A 23,514-nucleotide genomic window follows, 5' to 3' on the forward strand; every position below is an offset into this window, starting at 1 on the left:
TCCCAGTGTGGGTAGCTTTTTGCAGCCTCAGTTTACGCATACAAAAATGAAGGGGCTGTATTTATTTCTTGATGCTAGTCCTGGGCTTGAACTCAGCGTCTAGGTACTGTCCATGAGTTTTTGTTCAAGATTGATGCTCTACCACTTGAGCCATAGCTCCATTTCTAGCATTTTCTTTTTTGGTAGTTTAGGGAAGGTAAGAGTCTCATAGTTTTCTGCCAGGGCTGGCTTCCAACTGCAAACCTTGGATCTCAGCCTCCTTAGTGATTACGATTATAGGCACGAGCCACCAATGCCAGCAAGGTACTATGTTTAAAAAAGAAGAAATGCTCAGGTCAAACAGGCCTAGAGGACCATGCGGGTGGCTGGGTAGAGAGGCATGCCTGGCAGGCTGGAGAAGCATCAGGACTGGATCTGCAGGGCCTTTTCCCTCTCAGGTTTACTCTGCCAGGACCCCGTCCTAAAATGCTGAGCTCAGGCTGGAGGCGTGGGCAGCAAGAGACTCGTGAAATATTTTCCTCCAGGTTGCAAGCTGGCTGGGAATTTCCCCCACCCACTCAACATTCCTGAGCCCTAGGTCAGGGGCTGGCCAGGCCCCAGAAAGGCATGCAAGCTGAGAGCAGGTGCCCAAAGTCCAGTATTCACACCCCCTCCCACCTCTGAGGGCCCCAGGCTGGTCTAATGGGGAACCTAGAACTGGAGTTTGGTCCAAAGCAATGTGAACCATCTCTCCTCACTGCCTCTGCATCATCTACAAGGAGAGGACGGAGAGCCCTGCCCAGCACCACTACACCCTCCCATGAGAAAACAGAAAGGCAGGAAAAGAACCTCACCGGCAGGCAGAAGAAATTTCAATACAATCTATATTATCTCATAGATATACATCTTCCTCACGTCATGTGTTCAATTGTCACACATCCAAAATGTCACAGAGACCAAAATAGAGTGCTTTCTGGTGGAACTCATGGCAGTCATACGACGGGATACAAAACTAGGGACTCTGTCTTCTCATACGTCATACGGTTAATTTTTCAAGTATTTTGTATGTACAAAGAGCTACTCTATTTGGGGGGAAAAAAAGGTAGGTTATGCATCCTAGGAAGGGGGAAGACAGGGGTTCCGGCACAGGTTACTATCCGGCCCCCATGTCCCCAGAGACTACTGACTCACTGCCACTGGACTCCCCCCGGGTCCCTCCATACATGTGGGCAAGCGCCAGGGTGGGAGAAGACCGAGGGAGGCAGAAATCAGCAACACACTTTGGCCTGGAAGAAAGGAGAAACAGACTAGAGAAAGCAAACATGGGAGGAAGCCTGGGCTGCTCCCTGAACTGCAGCATCTGCCAGCTAGCCAGCACCCAGCCCCACCCCATGGGGCCTGGAGCTGCCTCTGGCATGCCACATGCAGGCCTCTGGGCTACAAGGAGGGCAGGACGCTGGGAACATTGCTGGGGTGCCACTGCCCCCATGGACCCTTCCCAGAGACCCCAGGAGCCTGGTTATTCCAGGAAGGACCAAAAGCCGATTTCTAGGGAAAGCCACGGGCAGGGTGTAGCCTCTTCATTCCATCCACTTCTCTAAGCTACTGCAGCTCAAACGCAGGACTCCGCCTGTAGAACATGCAGGGGGCTCTTTCTGACAGTGGCTGGCATAAGCTCCGTCTACCAACGGGCTCTGGCCCTCAAGGAGGCTCCAGGTATATGGGGCAGAAGGGACAATGGGAAGGAACAGGAACCCTCAGCCACTCCTGATTCCTGTCCAACGGCACCTGGCCCAGTGCTGCGGGATCCTGAGTGCCACCAACTATAAGACACCCCCAGGGCATGTCTAGGGAAGCTGAGGGCTGGGAGGGGACTTTCATGTGTGACTAAGGCACAGAAGAGATGGGCTAGGGGCCAGACAAGGCAGAACCCCAGGCCCTGTGTGGAGTCTGGGACCACCCCTCCCACCTCCGCCCCTGCAGCATGGCTATCCCTCCTGGCATCCCTGGGGGCTGGAGTGAAACGTGGAGACTTAGACCTTCCTGGTGCTAACAGGAGGGGGCAGCCCCAGGGAGAGGCTAGGACCACTCTAACCACGGAGGGGGAGTCGGTGACCCCTGAGTGAGGAGCAGCCAGGAAGCCAGGGCTCTGCCCTAGACTCCATCAAGAGCGGAACTCAGGAGATAGGGCAGTGCAGGCTGCTGATCACACTTCACAGGCCAGGAGTTGGGCAGAGTGACCACAGTGTGGACAGCCAGAGTCCAGCGCCTCCTGTTTCGCCAAGCAAAGGGCCTGGAGGACGAGGCCTTCCTAGCAGAGACCCCAGGGTCTGGCTGTGATCCTTGCAGCATGCCAGGCAGTCCTAGATCAGGAGGAGGGGGTCCAGAGTGTCCACACCCCCTCTCCTGCCTGGAGAGAGGCAAATCTAGCATTGGACAAAACGAGGCAAAGAGGGGAGCAGGTGAGGGAGAGCCCAGTCAGTGTATTGCACGGGGTGGGGCAGGGCCCTGGGAGCTCAGCTCTCCCGGCGAGTTGGCTTAGAAGGCTGAGGCCACTGGTTCACGCACAGACATCTGGATGTGCACCTGGCTGGTCCCAGCGTGCCTTAGCCCAGGACAGGCTGCAGATGCGTGGCTTTGAGACCAGCGTCCTCTGGCCTTGGCCCTGTCTGTCTGTGTACATATTCCTGAAGGCCAGGAGAGCCAGGCTGTCCCCCAGGCCGGCAACATCCACCTGCTCCTCTGGAAGTGATATGTGAGGGTTTCTGGTCCAATAAATAAAGGGCAATAGCGAAGCTGCACCAGTCGCCTCCTGGGCTATGAGGCCAGGGGAGGGCACAGCGTCCCCTGGTATGGTGCTGCTCCTTCTCAGCCTGTCCCCTGCCTAGAACTCATCGTCAGAGCTGAGCAGGAGAGTCTTCTCGTTGTCTCGGGCACCGCTGAGGCTGTGTGAACGCGAGAGGCCATGGGCACCACCCCGCCAGGTGGGCCCAGGCTCCAGCGTGGACTGCTGTGTGTACTGCTGGTAGGCGGGTGAGAAGTTGTGGATGGCGTCCTGCACGATGTCGTGTGGGTTCATGGTCTCCTTGAGGCTGCTGCTGATGCTCTTCATGGGGGCGCAGCGGCCTGCAGGGAGGAGTCAGGGGTGGGGTGGATGCCAAGAAAGCAGGAAGGCTGCTCATCCCTTTCCCCTCATTTGGGGACAGAGATCAGGTCTGGGGCATGAGAAGGGGCAGGACAGAACAGTATCCCTGGGGAGTGGAGAGCAGCCAGGGAGCTGGGGGGCTGTGGGGGAGGGGCACGCAGGGGAGCACGGATGGGTGACTAACAGGCTACAATGTACCTGGAATGTCTCCCCACAGCTCCTACCTGAGAAGTACCCACCCCACCTGGGGGGGGGGCAAGGCTGGCCCTCTGAGAGGGGAAGTGCTCCCTGTCCCACTGGGCCTCCTCCAATTCCCTCCAATGACTCATGGCACAAGCTCAGGAAGGCTGAGTGGCCACCAAGCCACGCTGGCGGGGATCCGTTCAACTCTGGACCAAGATGTCTGACTCAGACCCAGGTCTCTGTCCTCTGTTCTCTGCCATGGGAACATTGATATACCCCCTGCTATCTCTTTAAGGGGTGCTGTTGTGCCCCAGAATGGAGCACGGCAGATTACAGAATGAGAGACCAGGGGGGGAAAGCAGGCAAGCTCTCTAAAGAGCCCGTGGCAAGCAGGTGCTCTGGGCTCTCCCACCCCAGGATGCATGTGGGGAGACAGGGACACAGGGGTACATCAGGCATGCTGGTGAGTGACCAGAATGACGTGCAGCACAATGTACAGACAGACAGGAGAGCAGGACCTACCGTAAGGGCCGTATGTTGGCACTGCCCTCGGCCAAACCCGGGGCAAATGTGGGACAAAGGGTGAGAAAAGAAGCCAGAGAGATAGAGAAGATAAGAGACAACTGAGTGAACCACAGAAGCCCATCCCCAGTTTAAGGTGACACCACACATCCTTCAACCCCCTCCCCCAGGCCCTCCCCACTTTGGCTGCCCCTCAAGGCCCATGGGACATCTGTGTGGAGATGACCCCTCCCCTGGTGCTCAGGCTAACAGGGTCTTCCTGACAGGTGGGGTTCCACTTTCACATCAAAGCCAGAACCCCACCCTGACTGGCTATCCAGTCCTCACTACACTCACAGGCAAGGAAACAGGTTCAGAGCTGGGACCAGCTGGACTGGCTTTGCCTAACTTGAGGCTGGGAGATGAGGGCACCTCTGTGGAAGGGTGGCAGGAGTAGGCCAGCGCAGCTTGTCCTGCTAGGCCACACTGTTTCTCCCTTGGCAGCTGTGTCTGGAGGAGTGTATGGAAAGACGGTCCAGAAAGGCAACTGTGAGCCTTCACTAAGCCCCTAAGGTATGGAAATAGTTTTACGCCACAGCTCAGCCTGTCCCTTCAGGTGGCCTGGCTCTAGGCCAAGGGTGACATTCTCGTGGGCACAGGCTCTGCCAGAAAGACCAAGTCCAATGGGCATGGCCTCCACACTGGGTGAGTATTGGTCAGATCTTTCTCCTTAGGGGCCCAGCAGACCAGATGGAGCCTCTGCTGGCAAAGAACAGAACACAGAGCAGGTGTGCAGGAGGACAAAGTGGAGTACATCTCAAAGCCTCTTCTCAGACAGGGCAGGAGGAACAGAGTGAGTCCTGTGGTTGCAGTCCCCACTACCTCTGGGCACTCACTGGGCCCAGCCTGAGAAAGTGAGTTCTGACCCCCAGCCACTTAGAAAGCAGAACTGGGTCAATGGCTGGACAGGAGGCTCCCGCTCCTTAGCCCCTTCTGCAGCTCACTGTGAAGGCCAGTCTGGGTCAATCTCAGCTCCCCCTCCTCCCACGGAAGAGGCTCTCCACCCTCTACATCACCCAATCCCCAGGGAGCTCCTAAACTCACAGTATCTCTCAGAATGAAGATACACAGACACATACACATACATACATGCACGCACGCACGCACGCACTGGAATTGGTGACCTTCAGAACACTAGCGTGTACAGCTTGGGGCTGCTAACCACAACTGTAAGCACTGGTATAAAGAGAAAGCTGTTAAAATCTACTACCACCTGACTGTGCTTCTAACTAGTAAATAGACTTGGTGGTTGGTTTGTTGTGGTTTTGTTATAAGGAACTTTAGAGCTGAACTCAGTACAAGGCCTGAATTCAAATCACAGTACTGCCAAAGTAACTTTACATGCCTGCAGGCCTGTGATCCCAGCAGGGCTGTAAGCTCTAGGGAAATATGGCTAGATAGTAAAGACTGTCTTAAATAACCAGGGGGGGAGGAGAGGAGCAAAGCTTTAGAGACGATGGAATTAAAGGACAAGACAGATCCCATAAACAGTACCGTGTTTGTCTAGTCATTAGTCACTATCCTAAAAATAGAATGACACTTTTTATTTTTTTGAGATGGTCTAAATGTAGCTCGGGCTGGACTCAAACACGACCCAGTGCCTCAGCAGGATTACAGGTGGGCACCCCATGCCTGGCACTTTGGTTGGGACTTTGTATACAGCATCACTGGGTCTCTGCACTGGAACCTGCTGCAAGAGGGGTTCCAGGATTGGATCAGTAGTCTTAGCCCTGCCACTCCTCTGTACTCCAACCTCTGCAGTCCCCTCATATGGCCTAGAGCAGGATGAACCCCTGCAGGATGCTGGCGGGGCTGTGGAGCTCCCTCTGCTGGGGTGGTCCCCAGGAGCCTGCCTACCTTGTGCATCCAGCCTCTTGTCAGCATAGACCTTGTAGGTGAAGGCGTGCCGCAGAGCCAGCGCAGCAAAGAACATCTCCACACAGATGATGAAGTCCTGGTAGCCAGCAGCCACAGTGCCCTCGCCCACCGACACGCGGGCAGAGTGGATCTTGGGGATGGCCCCACATTTCTCCAGAATGGCCAGCAGCATACCTGAACAGAGAAGCACTGTCAGGCCCTAGAGTGGACCTTCCCAGGCCTGCTTCTCCATGAAGCCCCACCCACATGCCTGCAGACCCCAGTGAGGTCAAGAAAGGGCTCAGTGCTCCTGTAGGGTGCGGATGGTGATACAAAGCTGAGAACCGTGGAAAACTCCACTCTCCCAGCCTTTGCCAGCCCTAAAATTGAGACATCCCAATTATGCAGGGTCACCATGAGGTAACCACCAATGCGTCCCTGAGGACTCAATGGCTGAAGTCTCCGTGACCTCAAGGCTGGGGTCCCTCAGGACACTGGCGGCTTGGGGTCCCCAGCCCCAGATCCATGATCAGGAGGCAGAGAAGAGAACAGAGTGTGCAGGGGGAGGCTGAGGGAGCTTGAGGGAGGTACGAAGAGACTGACCTTGCCAGAAAGAGAGAAAGATGACTGACTTGACCATGAAGAACTTCAGGACAGGGCTGTAGGGGCTGAGCAGCTCCCGCGTGGCAAAGTAGAAGAGAAAGAGGGCATAAAGGGCCAGGCTGACGGAGATGTTGTAGATGATGGTTACGTAGAGGTAACCGCTGGTGACACTGTGGAAAGGGTACACTTTGCTTGGGGCCAGTCCTACTGATGGCAGCACACTCCCACCTCCTCCCTGCCCACAGGGCTCACTGGCATGCTCCTCAGCAGGGCACAATGAGCCACTGGAGGTTGGGGACAGGGCTGGGACGTGCACAAGTGGAGTAGGTTCGGGGCTGTGTGCCTGCACACAAAACAGCTCTCTGCCTGTTGCCCCCATGTCTCCTGGCGGGGGACCCTGGCAAGGACGCCAGAGCCATGTGAGGGAGCCACCCTCCATCAGAGGGTGCACAGGCAGTGGTCACAAGCATGGGTCAGGCTGGGGCTACTTTTGCCAACCCTCAAATGCAATGTGCATGGATAATTTACATAGGGGGACTTTCCCTCATCCCCTGCCTTGGAAGGGCTCAGTGGCTTGAGCAGCACCAAGTGCTCACTCCTGGCCTGGCACTGATACCAAGGACAAGGACAGCTGCTGCCCAGGTCAGGCGTGAGCTCTATGAAGCGTGGGAAGGTCACAGCTATGGAGCCTGTGTGGCTGCCCCAGCCCCTGGCGATGCTCCCCCCACACGCCCCAGGGAGGACCCTTAGCTTACTCAAAGTCCCCATCCCGGTACTTGCCAAAGGCCTGGAGGACCACGGTGATGACGGCCATGAGTGGCTTCACCACACAGAACTGCAGGGTGGCCTATTTGGGGAGAGCAAGAGAAGGATGAGAGCCTGTGAAAAGCACTTGATCTGTACCTGTGGCTGGACACCAGGGACAGAAGAGGCCTCAGACTCTTCCCCTCCCCGCCCGGGGACAGCTGTCTCCGGGGGAAGGTAGACATGTGGATGAAACCATGCAGCACTGCCATGTGAGGAGTCAGGACTGGAAGCAAGGGCTCCTGGCAGGCCCACAGGAAGGTTCCAGGAAGAGGAGGCCAGACTCCCGGTGCAGGAAGAAGGAACAGCAACTATAAAGGCCAGGAGGCAGAGGGTGGCCAAGTGCAGGGCTTGAGCACTGAGGAGGGGCTGCAGCGGCCTGGCAGGCTAGGAGACTGCAGCGAGGGTCTGGAGGCCTTGGTGCTGAGGGAGCAGGTGGGGAGGATCTGCCTCCTTCCTCTCATCCACCCGGTCTGGCTCCTCACCTGTGCTCAGTCCTGGGGACAGAGTTTTTACTGGGGGGCTGAGGCAGCCTGCGGAGGCAGCAAGCTAAGGAAAAGGCCAGCTCAAACACACAGGTATGGAGGCCCAAAGGCTCAATTTCAACTGGATGCAACAGATGGGGTGGTCTCCTGGTCTCTGAGTGGCAGCACCTTGGTAAAGTGCTCATCTGCTCTCCATACCACACAGGGTTACTATGGTGGGCACAGAAGAGCCAAAGCAGGGTCTCTCTGGAGCAGGATCTCACTCCAGGCAGTCAGAACCAGCTTCTGTGAACTCACCCAACCTCCAGAGGACACACTCAAGGAGGCTCCACCATTCCTGGAAACTCAAGGGGAGGCCATGTCCTCCCCAAAGCACACAATCCTCAGCCATAAGCTCTTTGTAAGATGAGTAAAGCCAGGCTGAGCTGGTGGGGCTCAGAATGGCACAAGGAATGGAGCAGAAGGGGGCAACCCAGGGAACGTGTTTCTCGCCAGGCCTGTGGGGGAGCTCAGCTGAATGCTAGGTGGCTGCTGCAGGTGAGGCATACTGAACTTCCCTGTACCCTTTGGGGAAAGAACAGAGGTGCGTGGGGGTGGGCTTAGTGGTGTTTTCGGAGAGGCAAGCACTGTCATCACCCCGAGTTACAGACAGGGAACTGAGGCACAGATAAGCTGACTGGCAGATGTGGTATTACAACCTAAGCCAGCAGCCACACCCTGGACAAGACAGACCACAGGTCCCAGACATACTGGACACTGGAATGAATCACACATCAGGGGTGGTGGTGGTGGGGCCACTCCAGACCTCAGCTGGACTGGGCTGGGGTCATTCTACTTTTAGCAACCACACCATTTGACTCAAACTCTGGGCTTTGGCCTGGAGAATGTTCAGGTCTCTCTGGCTCTGAAATGGATGAGTTATGAATGTGTCTACCAAGGGAAAGTGCAAAAAGCCTTTGTTTGTTCTTAGTCCTCTCACTTCCTCTTCCACATTCAAGTTCAACAGCAAAGCATCTGAGCCCACAGGGCTGGGGAATAATTTATAACACAGTGACGCCAGCTCTGGATCATGAGATCAAAACTTTGTGGACAATATAACCATCAAACAAGGCTGTGAGTCACAGCTGGGCCTGGAACTGGGAGCTGAACCACAGTAAACAATGGCTCTTCATGCCCCACCCAAGCTGGGACAGCTTTAACTGCTTCCCCGCGGCTCCATGGCAGATTCTGAAACAGCCCACAGGAAAGATGTGGAAGCAGAGCTGCAATCCTGGACTATCCTGGTAGAGGCTTTGTGGCCTGCTACACTGCAGGCCCTGGTCCCAGGGCCAGCTCTCTGGGGAGCCATAATGGCTCACTCTGTGGGCTTCATTTCCCTTTTCATATTTTGGCCACCCTGCAGGGGTGGGCAGACGCACTGTGGAGGCCAAAGGCAGGTCATGAAGACTGGATGTGTCATTCTCAGATTCTACCTCCCAGAGCGAGCCAGTGGTAGGTTAAATAATTACAGCCATTATCACATCTGTTCTTTATAATCACTCCCAAGATAAAAACCATAACACCCATTTGATAGGAGCACAAACTAAAGCTTCGAGAGGTGAGGTCCATTGTCTGAGGTCAGGCAGTCAGGAAAAGTGGGAAGTCAGACTGACATGGCCAGGTGCCTGTGCCTAGACATTAATGCTACTGCTTCTGGCCAGACACTGGCAGCCAAGGAAATGAGAAGTTCCCTACTGCCAACTGGAAAGGCAGGAGGAGGGCACACATGTTTCCTAGGCCCATTCATTCGATGATTTTAATGCTGAAGCCGTCCTGCCCTCAGCCACAGTGGTGAGTTTTCAAACTGAGACTCTAGAACCCCCACACAATTTATATGATTCTCATAGACTTTGGCCAAATGGCACAGCCCAGAACGTTCAAGACACCCCCAGACATTGCCACTGTCTAAGCACATAGTATTTCCACCATGTCTCCCTAACAGCTTGGGGGTGGCTGCTGAGGGCCTGGGACCTCTACAGGTGGCGATAGGACAGCCTCTGGCAGAGTCCTCTAGCTTCCCAGCCTGATCCTGCTAATCCAAAGTTGGACACATACCTGTTTGCAGAAGCGCAGGAATCCAATTGAGTAGGTCTTGCCCCAGAGGCAGCAGGTGCCATACATACAACTTGACCTGGGAAACACACAGGAGATGGACTGGTAAACTGGGAAAGGCCACCCTCCCTCACACCAGAAAAGTTACAGCACCGAGCTCAGGCCTCTGAGCCTGAAGCCAAGGCCAGGGATAGGTAGAATGCAGGATCTATGTGAACACTAGGCCATAAGGGAACTGGGTCACCTAACTCGGTGGGGGGGTGGGGGGGGAGACAAAAAGAAGGTCAAAGGGAAAAGGAAAAGAATTATCCAGAGCAACTCCACCAACAGTCCAGTGAATGGCCTCACACAGGAAGTGTGGGAAAGACGCAGCAGGTCAGGGTCATAGGCACAGATGGTCTGTGCCCAGCTGACCCAAGTGTGAGGCTCAGAAAAACTTGGTATACTCACTCAATGGCCTTGCCTCTGATCTCCGACATGATGGAGCTCTCTCCCCCGAGGTACTCATAGCACAGACTCAGGAAGTTATAAATGACCAAGGCTGTAAAAAGGATCAGAGAAACCACTCAGCCCAGCACAGTGGACATACCGCTGGTGGGATCCAAACCACAGAAAGTGAAAGAGCCACAGCCACACACAGCACCACGGTGGAGTCTCAGGAAAAGAGGTTCACCATGCACTTAACATCCACTTGCAAGTTGTAAACCAGGCACAGAACAATCATACTGTACAGGCTGGGTAGCCTTCTATGGTGGTAATGCCCCAAAGAAGGGCAGGGGAGTGAGAACTACACATTCAGGATTACACAGAAGGGCTGAGAGCTGTGGCATCTAGGGGCTTGGGAAGGCTGATAGTGTGTTCATTATAGGTCACGATCTTAACCAATACAATGTGCTGGGGTGGTAGGAGAAGTTGTGAGCAAAAACAAAAGCTGCATCCATCTGACAAGCTGTGCTGACGTGTGCCATGAACCCAGCACTATAAACTACAAGGGAACAGGAGAGATGAAAAGAAGCAGTACAAATGTCTAGGCAAGCTCAGCCAGCCTGCTGTGAAGCAGGACACAGTGCACCGTGCATGGCAAAAGTGTGCTGTATGTATCCATAAAGAAAAATTAAGATAGCTGGACACTACTGGCTCCTCGTGTAATCCTACCTACTCAGGATGCTGAGAAGACTGTGGTTCAAAGCCAGCCCAGTCAGAAAAATCCATGAGACTCTTATCTCCAATAACCAGCAAAAAGCCAAAAATGTACCTGTGGCTCAAGTGGTAGAACTCCAGCCTTGAGCAAAAAAAAGCACCCAGGCCCTGAGATCAAGCCCTAATACCTAAAGAAAACAAAAGAAAAAGAAAAATGAAATCATGTCACTTGCAGGAAATGGATGGAATTGAAGGACATTATATTGAATGAGAGAACCCAAGCTCAAAAAGCCAAATATTCACTATTTTTATTCATACTTGGAAACTAGATATAAATGCTATACAAGTGGCTAGGTACAGTAGCTCACTCCTGTAATCCTAGCTACTCAAGAGGCTGAGATCTGTTCAAAGCCAGCATGGGCACTAAAGAACATGAGACTCTTATTTTCCATTAACCACTAGAAAACAGGAAGTGGGACTATGGCTCAAAGAATAGCCTTGAGCTAAAGAGCTCAGGGACAAGTCCCAGGCCCAGAGTTCAAGGCCCAAGACCAAAAAAAAGATATACAAGGGGACTCTGGTGGCTCACGCCTATAATCCTAGCTATTCAGGAGGCTGAAATCTGAGGATCACTGTCCAAAGCCAGCCCCCAGGCTGGGCAATGAAGTCCAAAGTTCATGAAACTCTTACCTCCAATTAACTATCAGAAAACTGGAAGTGGTACTGTGGCTCAAGGGGTAGGGCAGTAACCGTTGAGCTGAAGAGCTCAGGGACAACGCCCAGGCCCAGAGTTCAAGTTCCATGACTGACCTCCCCCCAAATAATACACACACACACACACACACACACACACACACACACACACACGCACACATTCATGAACGTGGCATTTATGAGTATATACTTATATACACAAATAAAATCTGACATTACTTAGGAAGATAAGGAAAAAGGGGAAAAGAAAATGAATGACTTTAATGGGTACCAAGACATGTGAAAGGGTATCAATGTATGTGAATTAATGCACCTTCTATCTGGCAAATATCATGTAACCCTTTTATTAATTACAATAAAAAAAGAAAGAAAAAAATGAATGACTTTAGCCAGGCATGGTGGCTCAAGCCTATAATCCCAGCTACTCAGGAGGCTGAGATCTAAGGATCTCTAAAGTCCTGAACCTAGTCCTGTGAGACTCTTATCTTCAATTAACCACCAGAAAACCAGAAGTGGCATGATGGCTCAAGGAGTAGGCAGTAGCCTTGAGCTGAAGAGCTCAGGAACAACACCCAGGCCCAGAATTCAAGCCCCACAGAAGATAAAAAAGAAAAAAAAAAGTGGGCCAGGAGTTTGGCCTAGTGGTACAGTGCTTGCCTAGCATACACAAAGACCCAGGTTCAAGTCCTCAGTACCATATACACAGGAAAAAGCCGGAAGTGGTGTGCTGAGGCTCAAGTAGTAGAGCTCTAGCCTTGAGAAAGTCCAAGGATAGTGCTCAGGTCCTGAGCTCAAGCCCAGGACTGGCAAGTTAATGATTTTGAGATATTGCAACTATCTATGAAGACAACCTAAAGAATTTCAGTAAAGTCTGTTGAACGGGTGAGAGGAGAGAAACAAGCTGTTTTGCAGGGTGGGAACTTGCAGGAGAGGTTGGGCTTAGCGGGTGAAGGGGGATGAATATGATTGAAGTAGACTCCATATAGGAATAAAAACAATGAAAATTTTTGAAATTGTTTGGGAAGGGAAAGTAAGAAGGGAAACTGGTATATCATGCATATGTGTGAAATGTAACAAATAAAAAGTATGCTGTGAAGGCTGAGGCACAATGCAGCAACAGGTTGGGTGGAGTTTTCCTGCCAGGCAGCTCTACCAAGGCCTGCAGGGTGCCAGCACTGGAGAGGAAGACCATAAGGGAAGTCAGAGGGCGCCACAGAAGGCCATGAAGGGAGAGCAGAGGCAGAGCAGGGCAGAGGCCATGGAAACGAGGAGAGTATCCAACAAAGACAAGAGTCTGGGGGACAAGGAAGCCATTGAAATCCCGCAGCCATCCACGTTTACCTGCCTTGACAAGGCCCATAAAACACCTGCAGAAGTTGGCTGTGACAATCTGAAGTTTATTTACCATACTTTATGCCATTCCCAGTGCACTGTTCCCAAAGAGCTCCCTCTGTCTGTACCCATGGCTCAGAACATGCCTGGCTATCTATGACGGTGCAGATGGCTTGCAGCACAGCTCAGTGCCCCGCTGTACACAGGCCTCCGAGCGTCAGTAACGTGAGCCCTTCTTCCTGGTCATGAGGGTTAAACAAGTACTGGGAGTGCTCAGGCCTCAGTGGCTCCCGGTGTTGGCTTCTCAGCCACCATTCTTAGACCAACATCCCTTGATAGGCCTGAGGCCCCAAGCACTGGCTACCTGGATGAGAATTGGCTCAGGACATCTGGTGACCGAAACTCTCCACCGATCTTTAGTCACTCTTCACTGGTAAAAACTAGGGGGAGGGGGCTTGAGCCAAACCTACATCAGCCTGCTGATAACCTTTGTCCACAGCCACTCAAGGCCAACTGGGCACAGCAATGTGACACGTGGCATTTTCCAAAGAGGGCCACACCTATGATGACACCACTCTACAGGAGGCAAGGGCTCATCCCCTGCCACTGGTTTAGATCAGGTTAGACCTTACCAAGCTTGCCCTGGGCCCAGCCTCATCCCATGAGGAGGAATGGGGGGGAGACTCTAAAAAAAAAAAAAAAAAAAGCCAGGGGCCCGGGAGTTTGGCCTAGCGGTTAAAGTGCTTGACTAGCATGCACAAAGACCCGGGTTCGATTCCTCGGTATCCCACATACACAACCAAGCCGGAAGTGGCAGAGACGAGACACAACCAAAACCGGAAAAAGTGGCAGAGACAAGACTGTGACGGCGACAGAGAGCGAAAGAAGCGAGCTGAGCTGAAGTGAACAGAGCCCAACCGAGTGGTGGCCGGAGCGAGCGGGGCCGGAGCCGAGCCAGAGCCAGCAAGGCCGGAGCGAGCGGGGCCAGAGCGAGAAGGGGCCAAAGCGAGCAGAGCCAGGAGCGAGCGAGAGCTGGCTGGGCCGGAGCGAGCGGGGCCAAGAGCAAGCTGGAGGGAGCCGGGCAGAAGCAAGCTGGGCCGGAGCGAGCGGGGCCGGAGCTACAAAGAGGGCCTAGCCGGGCCGGAGCGAGCAGGGCTGGAGCGAGCGGGGCCAGAAAGAGAAAGGGGCCAAAAAAAAAAAGCCAGGAGCTCGGTGCACAATCACAGCAGAGCCAGACACTGTGCGAGCAAGGCTTCCCCTGTGTCCACATGTGCTGGGGCCAGACACCTCTGAGCAGTGACAAGCTGCCCATCCAGTCCTGTCCAATTCCTGACCCACAGTGTCTATGGCCAAATGAATGGCTGTGTGATAGCTAGGGTGCTTTGATGCTAACTATCCATTTGGCCATGCTAAGTGGAATGGTAACACGCAAAACCACCATTTCCAGGATCTCCTCTCCAGACTGTTCATGCCTGTGTACTGGCATATTCTGGCTTCTTTGTTAACTCCCAGGGCCAGCACTGCAGAGATTTCACCTCTGTTGTCTCCAAGCTCATTTTTTAAACCACAACTGACCTGTCAGATTCTTCCTAGACATGAGGCTCCAGAGAGCAGGGGTGAAGATTCCTGGACTCTGGGCCTCATTGCCTGGCTGTGGCTCACTATTCCATCATTTATGAGATAAGTGACCTCGAAATCTTCATATTTCAGTTTCCTCATCTGTGTCTAGCTCTGTACTAACTCCTATGGGCTGTTCTAAGAGGAGTCCAAGTGTGGGGCCCTGACTGAGGTTCAATGGGCCATCCACAGTGTTTTGTTTATCTCCACTGGGAACCTTGCAGGTAGGACCTGAATCCCATCCCCAGAGGTAGGCAGATGGCCTGTGCCTACTCAATCTACACTGAGGTGGACAGACACAGGTCTAGTTGCTGGGAAAGCTGCTGTGAGGGAGGCCTAGTAAGGGCCAGGCCATGTGGCCTACTCTTTCTTTCCTGTGCAGGAAAGGGGTCTCAACCTGCACATGAGTTCCATGGTCCAGGCAACTCTCCACAGCCAGCAACATCCTTTCATCTACCTCTCAATTCAAGTTTCTTGATCTTTTTAAGACTCTGGGGCCAGTCAGTCTGTAAATACCAATTTTTGGACACTTTCCTTTAAAGAATCATTAGTGAGTCAATAATAGACTCACTGACTCAGAAAAGGGAGATAAGAATCTCTTCGGATGTGACTCAAATGCCCAAACCAGAGCCCACTGACCATCCAGACAAATCCACCCCCGTCCCAGGAAATGACAAAGCCTCACAGAGTACCACCCCAACCTCCAGCAACAGTGCTTAAACTAGGAACCTGTATGCACAAGCCAGACACAACAAGAGATTCAGTGGCCTGCTGTAGGAAGAGCAGAGAAACTGAGCAGGGACCCAGACTAGGAAGTTCAGGGAGCGGCCTAGTTGCTCACTACCCTTCAGAAGCATAGTTCTGGTCCCTGGGGAAACTCCAGGGACACAAAATGACCTTGGTTCTCCCTGGATATCCATTGTAGCCTGTGCACTAGGCTTTATGCTAGCCCTTGGGGACACAGTGACCAAGGAACCCCCGAGATCAGGTCTGCCATTCCGAAGGCAGAGATGTGCTTTCTCTTTCCTCCCCTACTGCTTCCCCTCCTTGTCCCTGTCCCATTCCCCCAGATAATCAGGTACCTAGAACTTTCTGCTCATTCTGGACCCCAAATCTTTTTTTTTTTTTTTTGGCCAGTCCTGGGCTTGAACTCAGAGCCTGAACACTGAACACTGTCCTTGGGCTTTCTCAAGGCTAGTGCTCTACCACCTGAGCCACAGCACCACTTCCACCTTTTCCTATGTATGTGGTACTGAGGGTAGTGAGGGATCAAACCCAGGTCTTCATGCATGCTAGACAAGCACTCTATTACTAGGCCAAACTCTCAGCCAGGACACCAAATCCCAGGATGGAGATGAAACAAGAACTATACTGGAAGCTGAGCACTGACACATGCCTGTAATCCTAGCTATTCAGGAAGCTGAGATCTAAGGGGTCCCGTCTAACCCTGGTGTGGCAACTTCTAAGCCTACGGTTGTCTGAACAGAAAGTTGCAGTCCAAGTCACAGCCTCCCAGCTGAAGACCCAACGAACCTATGACAAAAATGTCTCAGTCCCCAGGCATTGAGGCACAGAGAAGTTCCACTACAAAAGACAATCCAGTCCTTCCTGCCAGCAACAGCATGGTCAGTTCACTCAGTAAGCACTCACCACGCAACTACTGCACCCCTGGGCACTCTAGTCCACTCCAAGTTCACTCTCCCCTCCCCATCCACCCACCCCTGCACTCCTTCAGCACTTACAGCTGGTCTCATGCCCCAGCCCGCTCTGCTATACCAAAACACTCCAGTGATCTCAAAAGACTCCAGCATTCCAGATTCTAAAAACCTAGATAATTAGCCTGGAGAAACGAAATCTGTCCAGCAGATTTCTGTGGACAGACATTTTTTTCTCTAGTCGATACAGACCTCAGAACACCCTCTTGGCCCCTTCTCTGTAGCAGGTGAAACACCAGGCACGGTACCCCTCACCTCTCCCCTTATGCACACGCTCTAAGCTGCTCTAAACCTCAGGATCCTGGCTACCCCGGATGCTATCTCCTTTCCATTGGCTCTGTACTAAGGTCCATCAAACTCTTGTACTTCCTGGCTCTGTCAGAACTGAGCCACAACCAGGCAAGGCATCCTTCTGATAACAAACTGGCCTATGACTTTTGTGGATTTTAATCTGTGGCCCTCAGCTTGTTCACCTGCTGAATTCTCTGCCTAGGATGGCAGCTCGTATTGGGCCAGATGCCAGGAAGTGTAATTTGTCTTTACTCTGAAGTGTGGGCCAGGCACCAGTGGCTCACATCTGGAAGCCTCGCTTCTCAGAAGGCTGCAATTTGAGGATCAGGGTTCAAAATGTTAAATTCAGGTTTGGCTCAAGTGGTAGAGTAACAGCCATTAGGAATAAGCCGAGAATGTAAGACTAGTCAGGCACTGGTGGCGAATGCCTATAATCCTAGCTACTTAGGAGGCCAAAATCTGAGGATTGCGGTTTAAAACCAGCCCAGGAATAAAACTCTTATCCCCAAGTCCATGAGACTCTTATTTCCAATTAACTACCAGGAAACCAGAAGGGGTGCTATGGCTCAAAGTAGAAGAGTGTTAATCTTGAGCAAAAGAGCTCAGGGACAGTACCCAGGCTGAGTTCAAACCTGACTGAATAAATAAAGATGCTTTCAGAATTCACAAGACTCTCCATGTGAGCTCTTTCTCAAGGAGCTTGTGGAAAAGGTGCTCCAACAATAGAGAAAGCAAACCAGGAACAAGGTAGAAATGGCATCTAGGGAATGATGATGTAACCTTGTATAAGAAGCCAACAGTCCCAGGATGGCACTGAGTGACAGTGCCAGGTGACAGCAGAGCATTGAAGGCCCCCAAAGCCAACACTCCAGACTGGAGCAGAAGGGTTGGGGGAATACAAGGCCAGGAATACAGCCAGTACTGACAGACTCACATGTCTTTTCTATCTTTACTGAAAGCAAGACTGCTTATTAAAAAAAAAAAATTGAATTAGCTAGGCACTCAAGCCTATAATCCTAGCTACTCAGGAGGTTGAGATCTAATGATCTAGATTCAAAGCCAGTCCAGGAAGGAAGTTTCTCATCTCCAATTAATTACCAAAAAAGCCAGAAGTGGAGCTGTGGCTCTAGCCTTAGACAAAAGAAGTTCGGGGACTATGCCTAGATCCTAAGTTCAAACCCCAGGACAGTCACCAAAACAAGAATAACAAACAGTCTACTTAAAGTATTCTGTAATAAAGGAATGATGGTTACAAAGAAAACTGAGCAAACCGAAAAATAAGGCAAGTGGTAACCATAGCAATTCAAGAATCTCTATAAGATAAGCACTAGTCCTAGGGCACTATGGGCTCAGCTTTGAACAAATCAGACATCTAAATGTAAGCACTGAGTACACACTGAGGAAAAACAATGATGGTCACACTGAAAAAGGGGGAAAAATATACTCAAGCAGGCATATGTGTATATGCCTCAGGTAAATCCTGTAAATCAGGGGGAGGGATGTGGCTCAGTTGGTAGAGTGATAGCCAATAAGCAAAAGCATCAAGTATCAACAACTTGAAGTTCAGGTCTCTGACAAAAGAGACATATAAATCAAAACCTTCTATAGAAGAAAACTTCATAGCCAGGCGTGGTGGCTCACGCCTGTAATCCTAGCTACTCAGGAGGCTGAGATCTGAGGATCAAGATTCAAAGCCAACCCAGGCACAAAAGGACCTGAGACTCTTATCTCCAATTTACCTCTAGAAAATAGGAAGTGGGGCTTGGCTCCTGGGGTAGGGTGGTTGTTTTGAGCAGAAGAGCTAAGGGACAGCGCCCAGGCCAAGTTCAAGCCCCATGATGACGGAGGAGGAGGAGGAGGAGGAGGAGGAGGAGGAGGAGGAGGAGGAGGAGGGAAGAAGATGACGATTTTATATAAATCCGTATACAGTTGAAAAACCAAGAAATAACAATATTTGTAAGTTATCTTACAAAGAAACAGGAGGGGTTAGAGCAACTTTGTGTTTTAACAGATGCATGTTACTACTTGAATTAAAGTACATTTTAGTGCTTTTCTTAAAAAGCAGGGTTTTTTTTTGGGGGGGGGGGGAGTTCTAAAGTTTGAATTCATGGCCTGGCACTGTCCTTGAGTTTTTTTGCTCAAGGCTAACATTCTACCACTTTGAGCCACAGTACAGCTTCTGGTTCTCTGGTGGTTCATTGGAGATACGAGTCTCATGGACTTTCCTATCCAGGTTGGCTTTGAGCCATGATCCTCAGATCTCAGCCTCCTACAGAATTATGGATGTAAGCCACCATCACCTGGCATTTTTTTTTTTTTTAAGGCTGATGCTTGCCTAGCAAGAAGACCAGGGTTCAATTCCTCAGTACCACATACATAGAAAAAGTTGAAAGTGGTGCTGTGGCTCAAGTGATAGAGCGCTAGCCTTGTAGAAAGCCCAAGGACAGTGTTCAGGCTCTGAGTTTAAGCCCCAGGACTAGAAAAAAAAAAAAAAAACTTACAAAATCCCATTTAACCAATAGCTGTATTCTATAACACACACACACACACATCATCATCATCATCATCATCATCATCATCATCATCACCCTAGCTTCTGGGAAACATAAATAGGCAGATCACAGTCTGGGTACAAACCCAAGCAGGAAGACTTAATCTCAAAAATAGTCCAAAATAGGGCTGGAGGTATGGCTTAATGGTAGAGGGCCAAACAAGCATGAGGCCCTGAGTTCAAACCTCAGTATAAACCAAAACATATATATAATGCCCTGCTCTGGGGGCCCTTCATCCAAGCTGACTGGCAAAGTCCTTAGGCTCCTCTCTAATGTCTCCATAGGTATTGAGGCCTGGAGGAGGAAGGATGAGTGGAATGGAACCTGGAACCAGTCCTGGCAGCCCTTTCAGTTTTATGGGGCAGATGCACGGGATGGGGTGCTAAGACCTGAATGCGCATGCAAACACTAAAAGCGGGGAACTCAGGGAAGCCTGAGCATTGGCGCATCTGCGAGCTTTGTGTAAATGCCCTGGAATGGCCAGGTCAGGATAATCATGTTGCTAGGAGATGGGTTTCACAGTGTGGCACATTTCTAGTGAGGACCTTCCCACGGGTGACAAAGGCTGGCTGGCACAGGCTCACAGAACAGAGAGACTGCCACAGTAGAGGTGTCCACAGACCATCTGCTGCCATTTCTGGAACAAGAGACAAGGGAGATTCCTCTGGCTGGGTCCCTCACCTTCTGCTCAACACCCCATCGCCATGGACCAGCCAAGAAAAGGATACACTTGCCCCTCAAACACACAGGAAAGGCAGGGAAAAAGAGAAGGAAATGGAGTCTTGGGGGGTAATAAAAGCTCAGCTTTTCAGTTGTGAGAGAATTAAGTAGATGGAGGCTAATCCTGGTACTCATTTGAGGGTGGCACCTGCAGAAAAAATGGAGGCTCAGCTACACCCTTCCGAAGTCCAGAGGGCTCTAGGAACTATCTCCAGGAACCTCAAGCCCAGCCAATGCCTAAGCAGGGCCCCATCTGCACCTTAGTACTCTCGGGAGGCATAAGACAGGAGCATCGCCAGGAAAAAAAAGAGGCCCCACCAGGAACAAGGCAGGGCACCGTGAACTATTGAAGTCACTTTTTCCTTTTTTTCAAAACTCCTGGAGTTGACTGGAGTGTAACTCAAAGGAAGAACACATGCCTAGCATATGAAACCCTGGGTTCTAGCAGCAGCAACCAAATTTTTTTTTTTTTTTAAAAAAGACCAGTGCCTACATGTAATTGGGCCACACACTGGATCTGGGATCAGAGCTGAGTCTCCCAGTAAGGCAGAAAGGAACACAGGATGCCAAGAGCATCACCACCTCTGAGGAGACACAGCAGACAAGGATGAGCAGGGTGGGTCCCACACAGGGATGGGGAAGAGGTTTTCAGGTACTGGGGAAACGGCACATGCCAACATGATAGGCTCCCAAAGCCAAGAAACAGTTGGTGTGCTCAGCTGGAAAGGGGGCTGATGTGGTAAGGGCAAAGGTCAGGGTCAGGGAGAGGGGACTTGGAGACACAGGGAGGTGGCAGGAAGGTGCAATGAGATAGTAGGCACCTCAATTTCGTTAATCCTCCGGCATTTCCTGTATCTGGAGTCCCAGATATACACAGGTCCAGCATGGGACAGGGGGTGATTCCAGCTGTTTGGGGTCAGTCGTTATGAACTCTGCCCTCCAGGAAGTCTCCTGTAGACCACTTGCCTATGGCCTGTTTTTGAGCCTCTAGCCTTTCCCTCCATATGCAGGTTTTTCTCACCTAAAACTTTCAATCTCTCGTGCGTGTGTGTCCTGGTCTTGGTCCTGGTCCTGGGGCCAGAACTTAAGGCCTGAGCACTGTCCATGAATGTGTGTGTATATCATGGGGCTTGAACTCTAGGCTGGGCACTGTCCCTGAGCTCTTCAGCATAAGGCTATCTCCTACCCCTGAGCCAAGCCCCACTTCCCATTTTCTAGAACTTGAGATAGAAGTCTCAGGTCCTTGTCCTCTTGTGCCTGGGCTGGCTTTGAACCTTGATCCTCAGATCTCAGCTTCCTGAGTGGCTAGGATTACAGGCATGAGCCACTGCACCTAGCTTGTCCATGAACTTTTCTGCTTAATGCTAACATTCTACCACTTGAGCCACAGCTCTACTTCCAGCTTTTTCAGTGGTTAATTGGAGATGATAGCTTCTCAAGACTTTCCTGCCTAGGCTGGCTTTGAACCTCAATCCTTAGATCTCAGCCTCCTGAGAGGCTAGGATTACAGGTATAAGCCACGGGTGCCTGACCTCACCTGATTTTTATCCTGCAAGACAGTGAATGTCTTTGTTGTAACTTCTCAGAGCGAATCCTCCCTCTCTAGCCACTGTGCTCTGCTCTGGCTGAGGCCAGCTCTACCCATGTCTCCTATGACTTTTTGGCTAGGCAGATTCCTCTCTCCCTGAGGACTAGAAAGTAGCATCACTGTCTCTCTGTGGTGATTACTGAGTGGCCACAGACCTCAGAGAGCAAGGGGGTGAGGATCACCTTGTTCAATTTTATTTTGAATAAGAGGAAGAAAGGTTCATTAGGATGTCATCAGAAGACAAGCAATGGCAGGCAGCTAGGAAAGAGTGTACCAGCTTTTCCTCTTTGCCACCTCCAGTCCAACCCGAAGCTAAAGGTTAGGACAGGAGGTGGCATTTCTTCTTTATACACAGAAAGGAGGCCAGTGAGAGAAGACACAAGTCCCTTAAAAAAGGCCCTTCAAAAGAGTGGAGGCAGGCTTAGCCTTGCCGCCAACTCACCATCGATGGCTCCATAAACCTGGGTTATGGGTTGGGACCTGGGTTAGCTTGGGGGTTCCTATCCACACATGACCACTCTCTCCAAGGGAAGATGTCAGAATGGAGAAATGAGACAGGCGAGTCCCTGCCTCCAGGACTCTGTGAAGGTGTCCTGGGACCCTGTGGCCAAGTGCTCTGTACAAAGAGATGTGGTATACTGGATCACTGGTAACCTATCAGTGTGGGGTGGGTGGAACCCCAAGTGGGCAAGATGTGAGAGGGGCCAGGATTGATTCTCAGGGGTCTGGAGGTTCCTCAGAAGAATCCTGAGGACAAGGACTTGTATGTAGCCCCATACCCTAGGCAGGAAGGTGGAGAGGATACCCCTTTGCCCTGCCTCCCACCAGCTTCCAGGCCCCCTTTATGCTCCCACCTCACTGTCCTCACCCTCATAGCAGTCGCGGACTGTGCCGAAGTATACATAGTACTGGTCGTTGGTGAAGAAGAGCAGGCTGAGCCAGGAGTCGAAGGCATAGATGGGTACAATGAAGAGGATGCGTACGATGTAACGTTGCTCATTGGGGCAGCTGTAGCAGCGCAGGTGCATGTAAATCTGGAGAGAAGGTGAGGGTGAGCCCAGACATTCTGTTGCCACCTTAGTCCCCTGCCCTGGTCCAAGACCCTCTTCCTCCTGCTCTAAATGGGAGGTGGAACAGATAGGAGTCTTAACATTTGACTTTGCTCCTTATTCTCTCTGCAGCTTGAGTCTAGTGACTCTGAGCCTCAAAGTCCTCCCCGGCAAAAGTTAGCCAGACAACTTTCACTCTAAGAGTCAAAGCAAGGGGTTTTACAGGGCTCAAGACATTCACACAAGTGAGACCAAACGAGGGTGCTCCTAGGGCAGGAACACAAAGGCACAATGCCCCTGTGCTTCTGGTTATATAAAATAGTATTTATGAGAAGCAAAGGGGACACATAAAGCTGGCAGGGTGTCACACAAAGAGGCCTGTCAGCTGGCCCTACAGATAGAGCTTTCCTCATTTGGGTACCCGGCCTAGCCTGCCCAAACCACATTGAGTTGCACTGGAAGCTTCTCAGGGTCCTTCTGGAGGCTCACTGCTGAGCCCAGTACCTGGTGGCAGGTGATGAGCAAGGCTGTCCACACGAAGAAGCCAGAGATGGCCTGGGCAGCGGTGGTCATCAGGAACACAGGCTGCTCCATGGCTGTGGGACTGCCCTCGGGGGTCGCAGTAACGCTGGGTGAAGCTGCTGCAGTTGTGGGTGACGCTGGGTCTGGGGCCAGCTCAGCCCCCCTCACTGTCATGGTGCCAGCAGCAGGAGGCTCCCTGAGAGAATTGATTGGAGTGACAGATGGGCTAGCCTGGAGAGAAGTAGTCCTGGTGAGTGGCAGCATCAGCAAGAACTTCCCAGTTCTCAACATCACCTTTAACCACAGACCAGCCCAACCCCAGGCCCACACCAGCGCTAGCCATGGCCCTGCCATGCTCTATCCAGGCCACACAGCAGTCTTGTGACCTTGGTCAGGGCACATCCCTCCTCTGCCAAAACTAATAGGTCCTTGCTCTGCCAGAGTAAGTTGGCGCTGTTATACTAACACATGAAAGTGTGTGGTGGGTCCTCTGTCCTCCGCCTGCTTTTGACAGTCTTGCTATGAAGCCCAGGCTGATTGAAACTTTCAGTCCTTTTGTTTCAGCC

The 23,514-nt window shown here is 51.7% G+C and overlaps 1 protein-coding gene across 3 annotated transcripts in view; it reads right to left on the reverse strand.

Moving 5' to 3' along the window:
- Positions 1–846: 846 nt before the first annotated feature.
- Positions 847–23,514, reverse strand: part of Tmem184b (transmembrane protein 184B) — a 47,026-nt gene continuing 24,358 nt past the window's right edge. The window contains exons 2-10 of one of the 3 annotated variants that reach the window (XM_090328696.1): positions 22,931–23,179; positions 22,246–22,411; positions 10,159–10,249; positions 9,712–9,787; positions 7,084–7,175; positions 6,329–6,498; positions 5,726–5,920; positions 3,830–3,850; positions 847–3,105 (exon numbers count right to left, since the gene is read on the reverse strand). In XM_090328696.1, the coding sequence (XP_090184822.1) occupies positions 2,864–3,105; positions 3,830–3,850; positions 5,726–5,920; positions 6,329–6,498; positions 7,084–7,175; positions 9,712–9,787; positions 10,159–10,249; positions 22,246–22,411; positions 22,931–23,122 (1,245 nt within the window). In that variant the 5' untranslated portion in view covers positions 23,123–23,179 and the 3' untranslated portion in view covers positions 847–2,863. Of the gene's footprint in view, positions 3,106–3,829; positions 3,851–5,086; positions 5,559–5,725; positions 5,921–6,328; positions 6,499–7,083; positions 7,176–9,711; positions 9,788–10,158; positions 10,250–22,245; positions 22,412–22,930; positions 23,180–23,514 lie in introns of those variants that run through there. The other 2 variants (XM_090328693.1, XM_090328694.1) reach the window with 2 other exon arrangements.

Source organism: Megascapheus bottae, chromosome 2 (genome assembly GCF_031878675.1).
Source record: "Megascapheus bottae isolate mThoBot1 chromosome 2, mThoBot2.hap1, whole genome shotgun sequence".
NCBI lineage: Eukaryota > Metazoa > Chordata > Mammalia > Rodentia > Geomyidae > Megascapheus > Megascapheus bottae.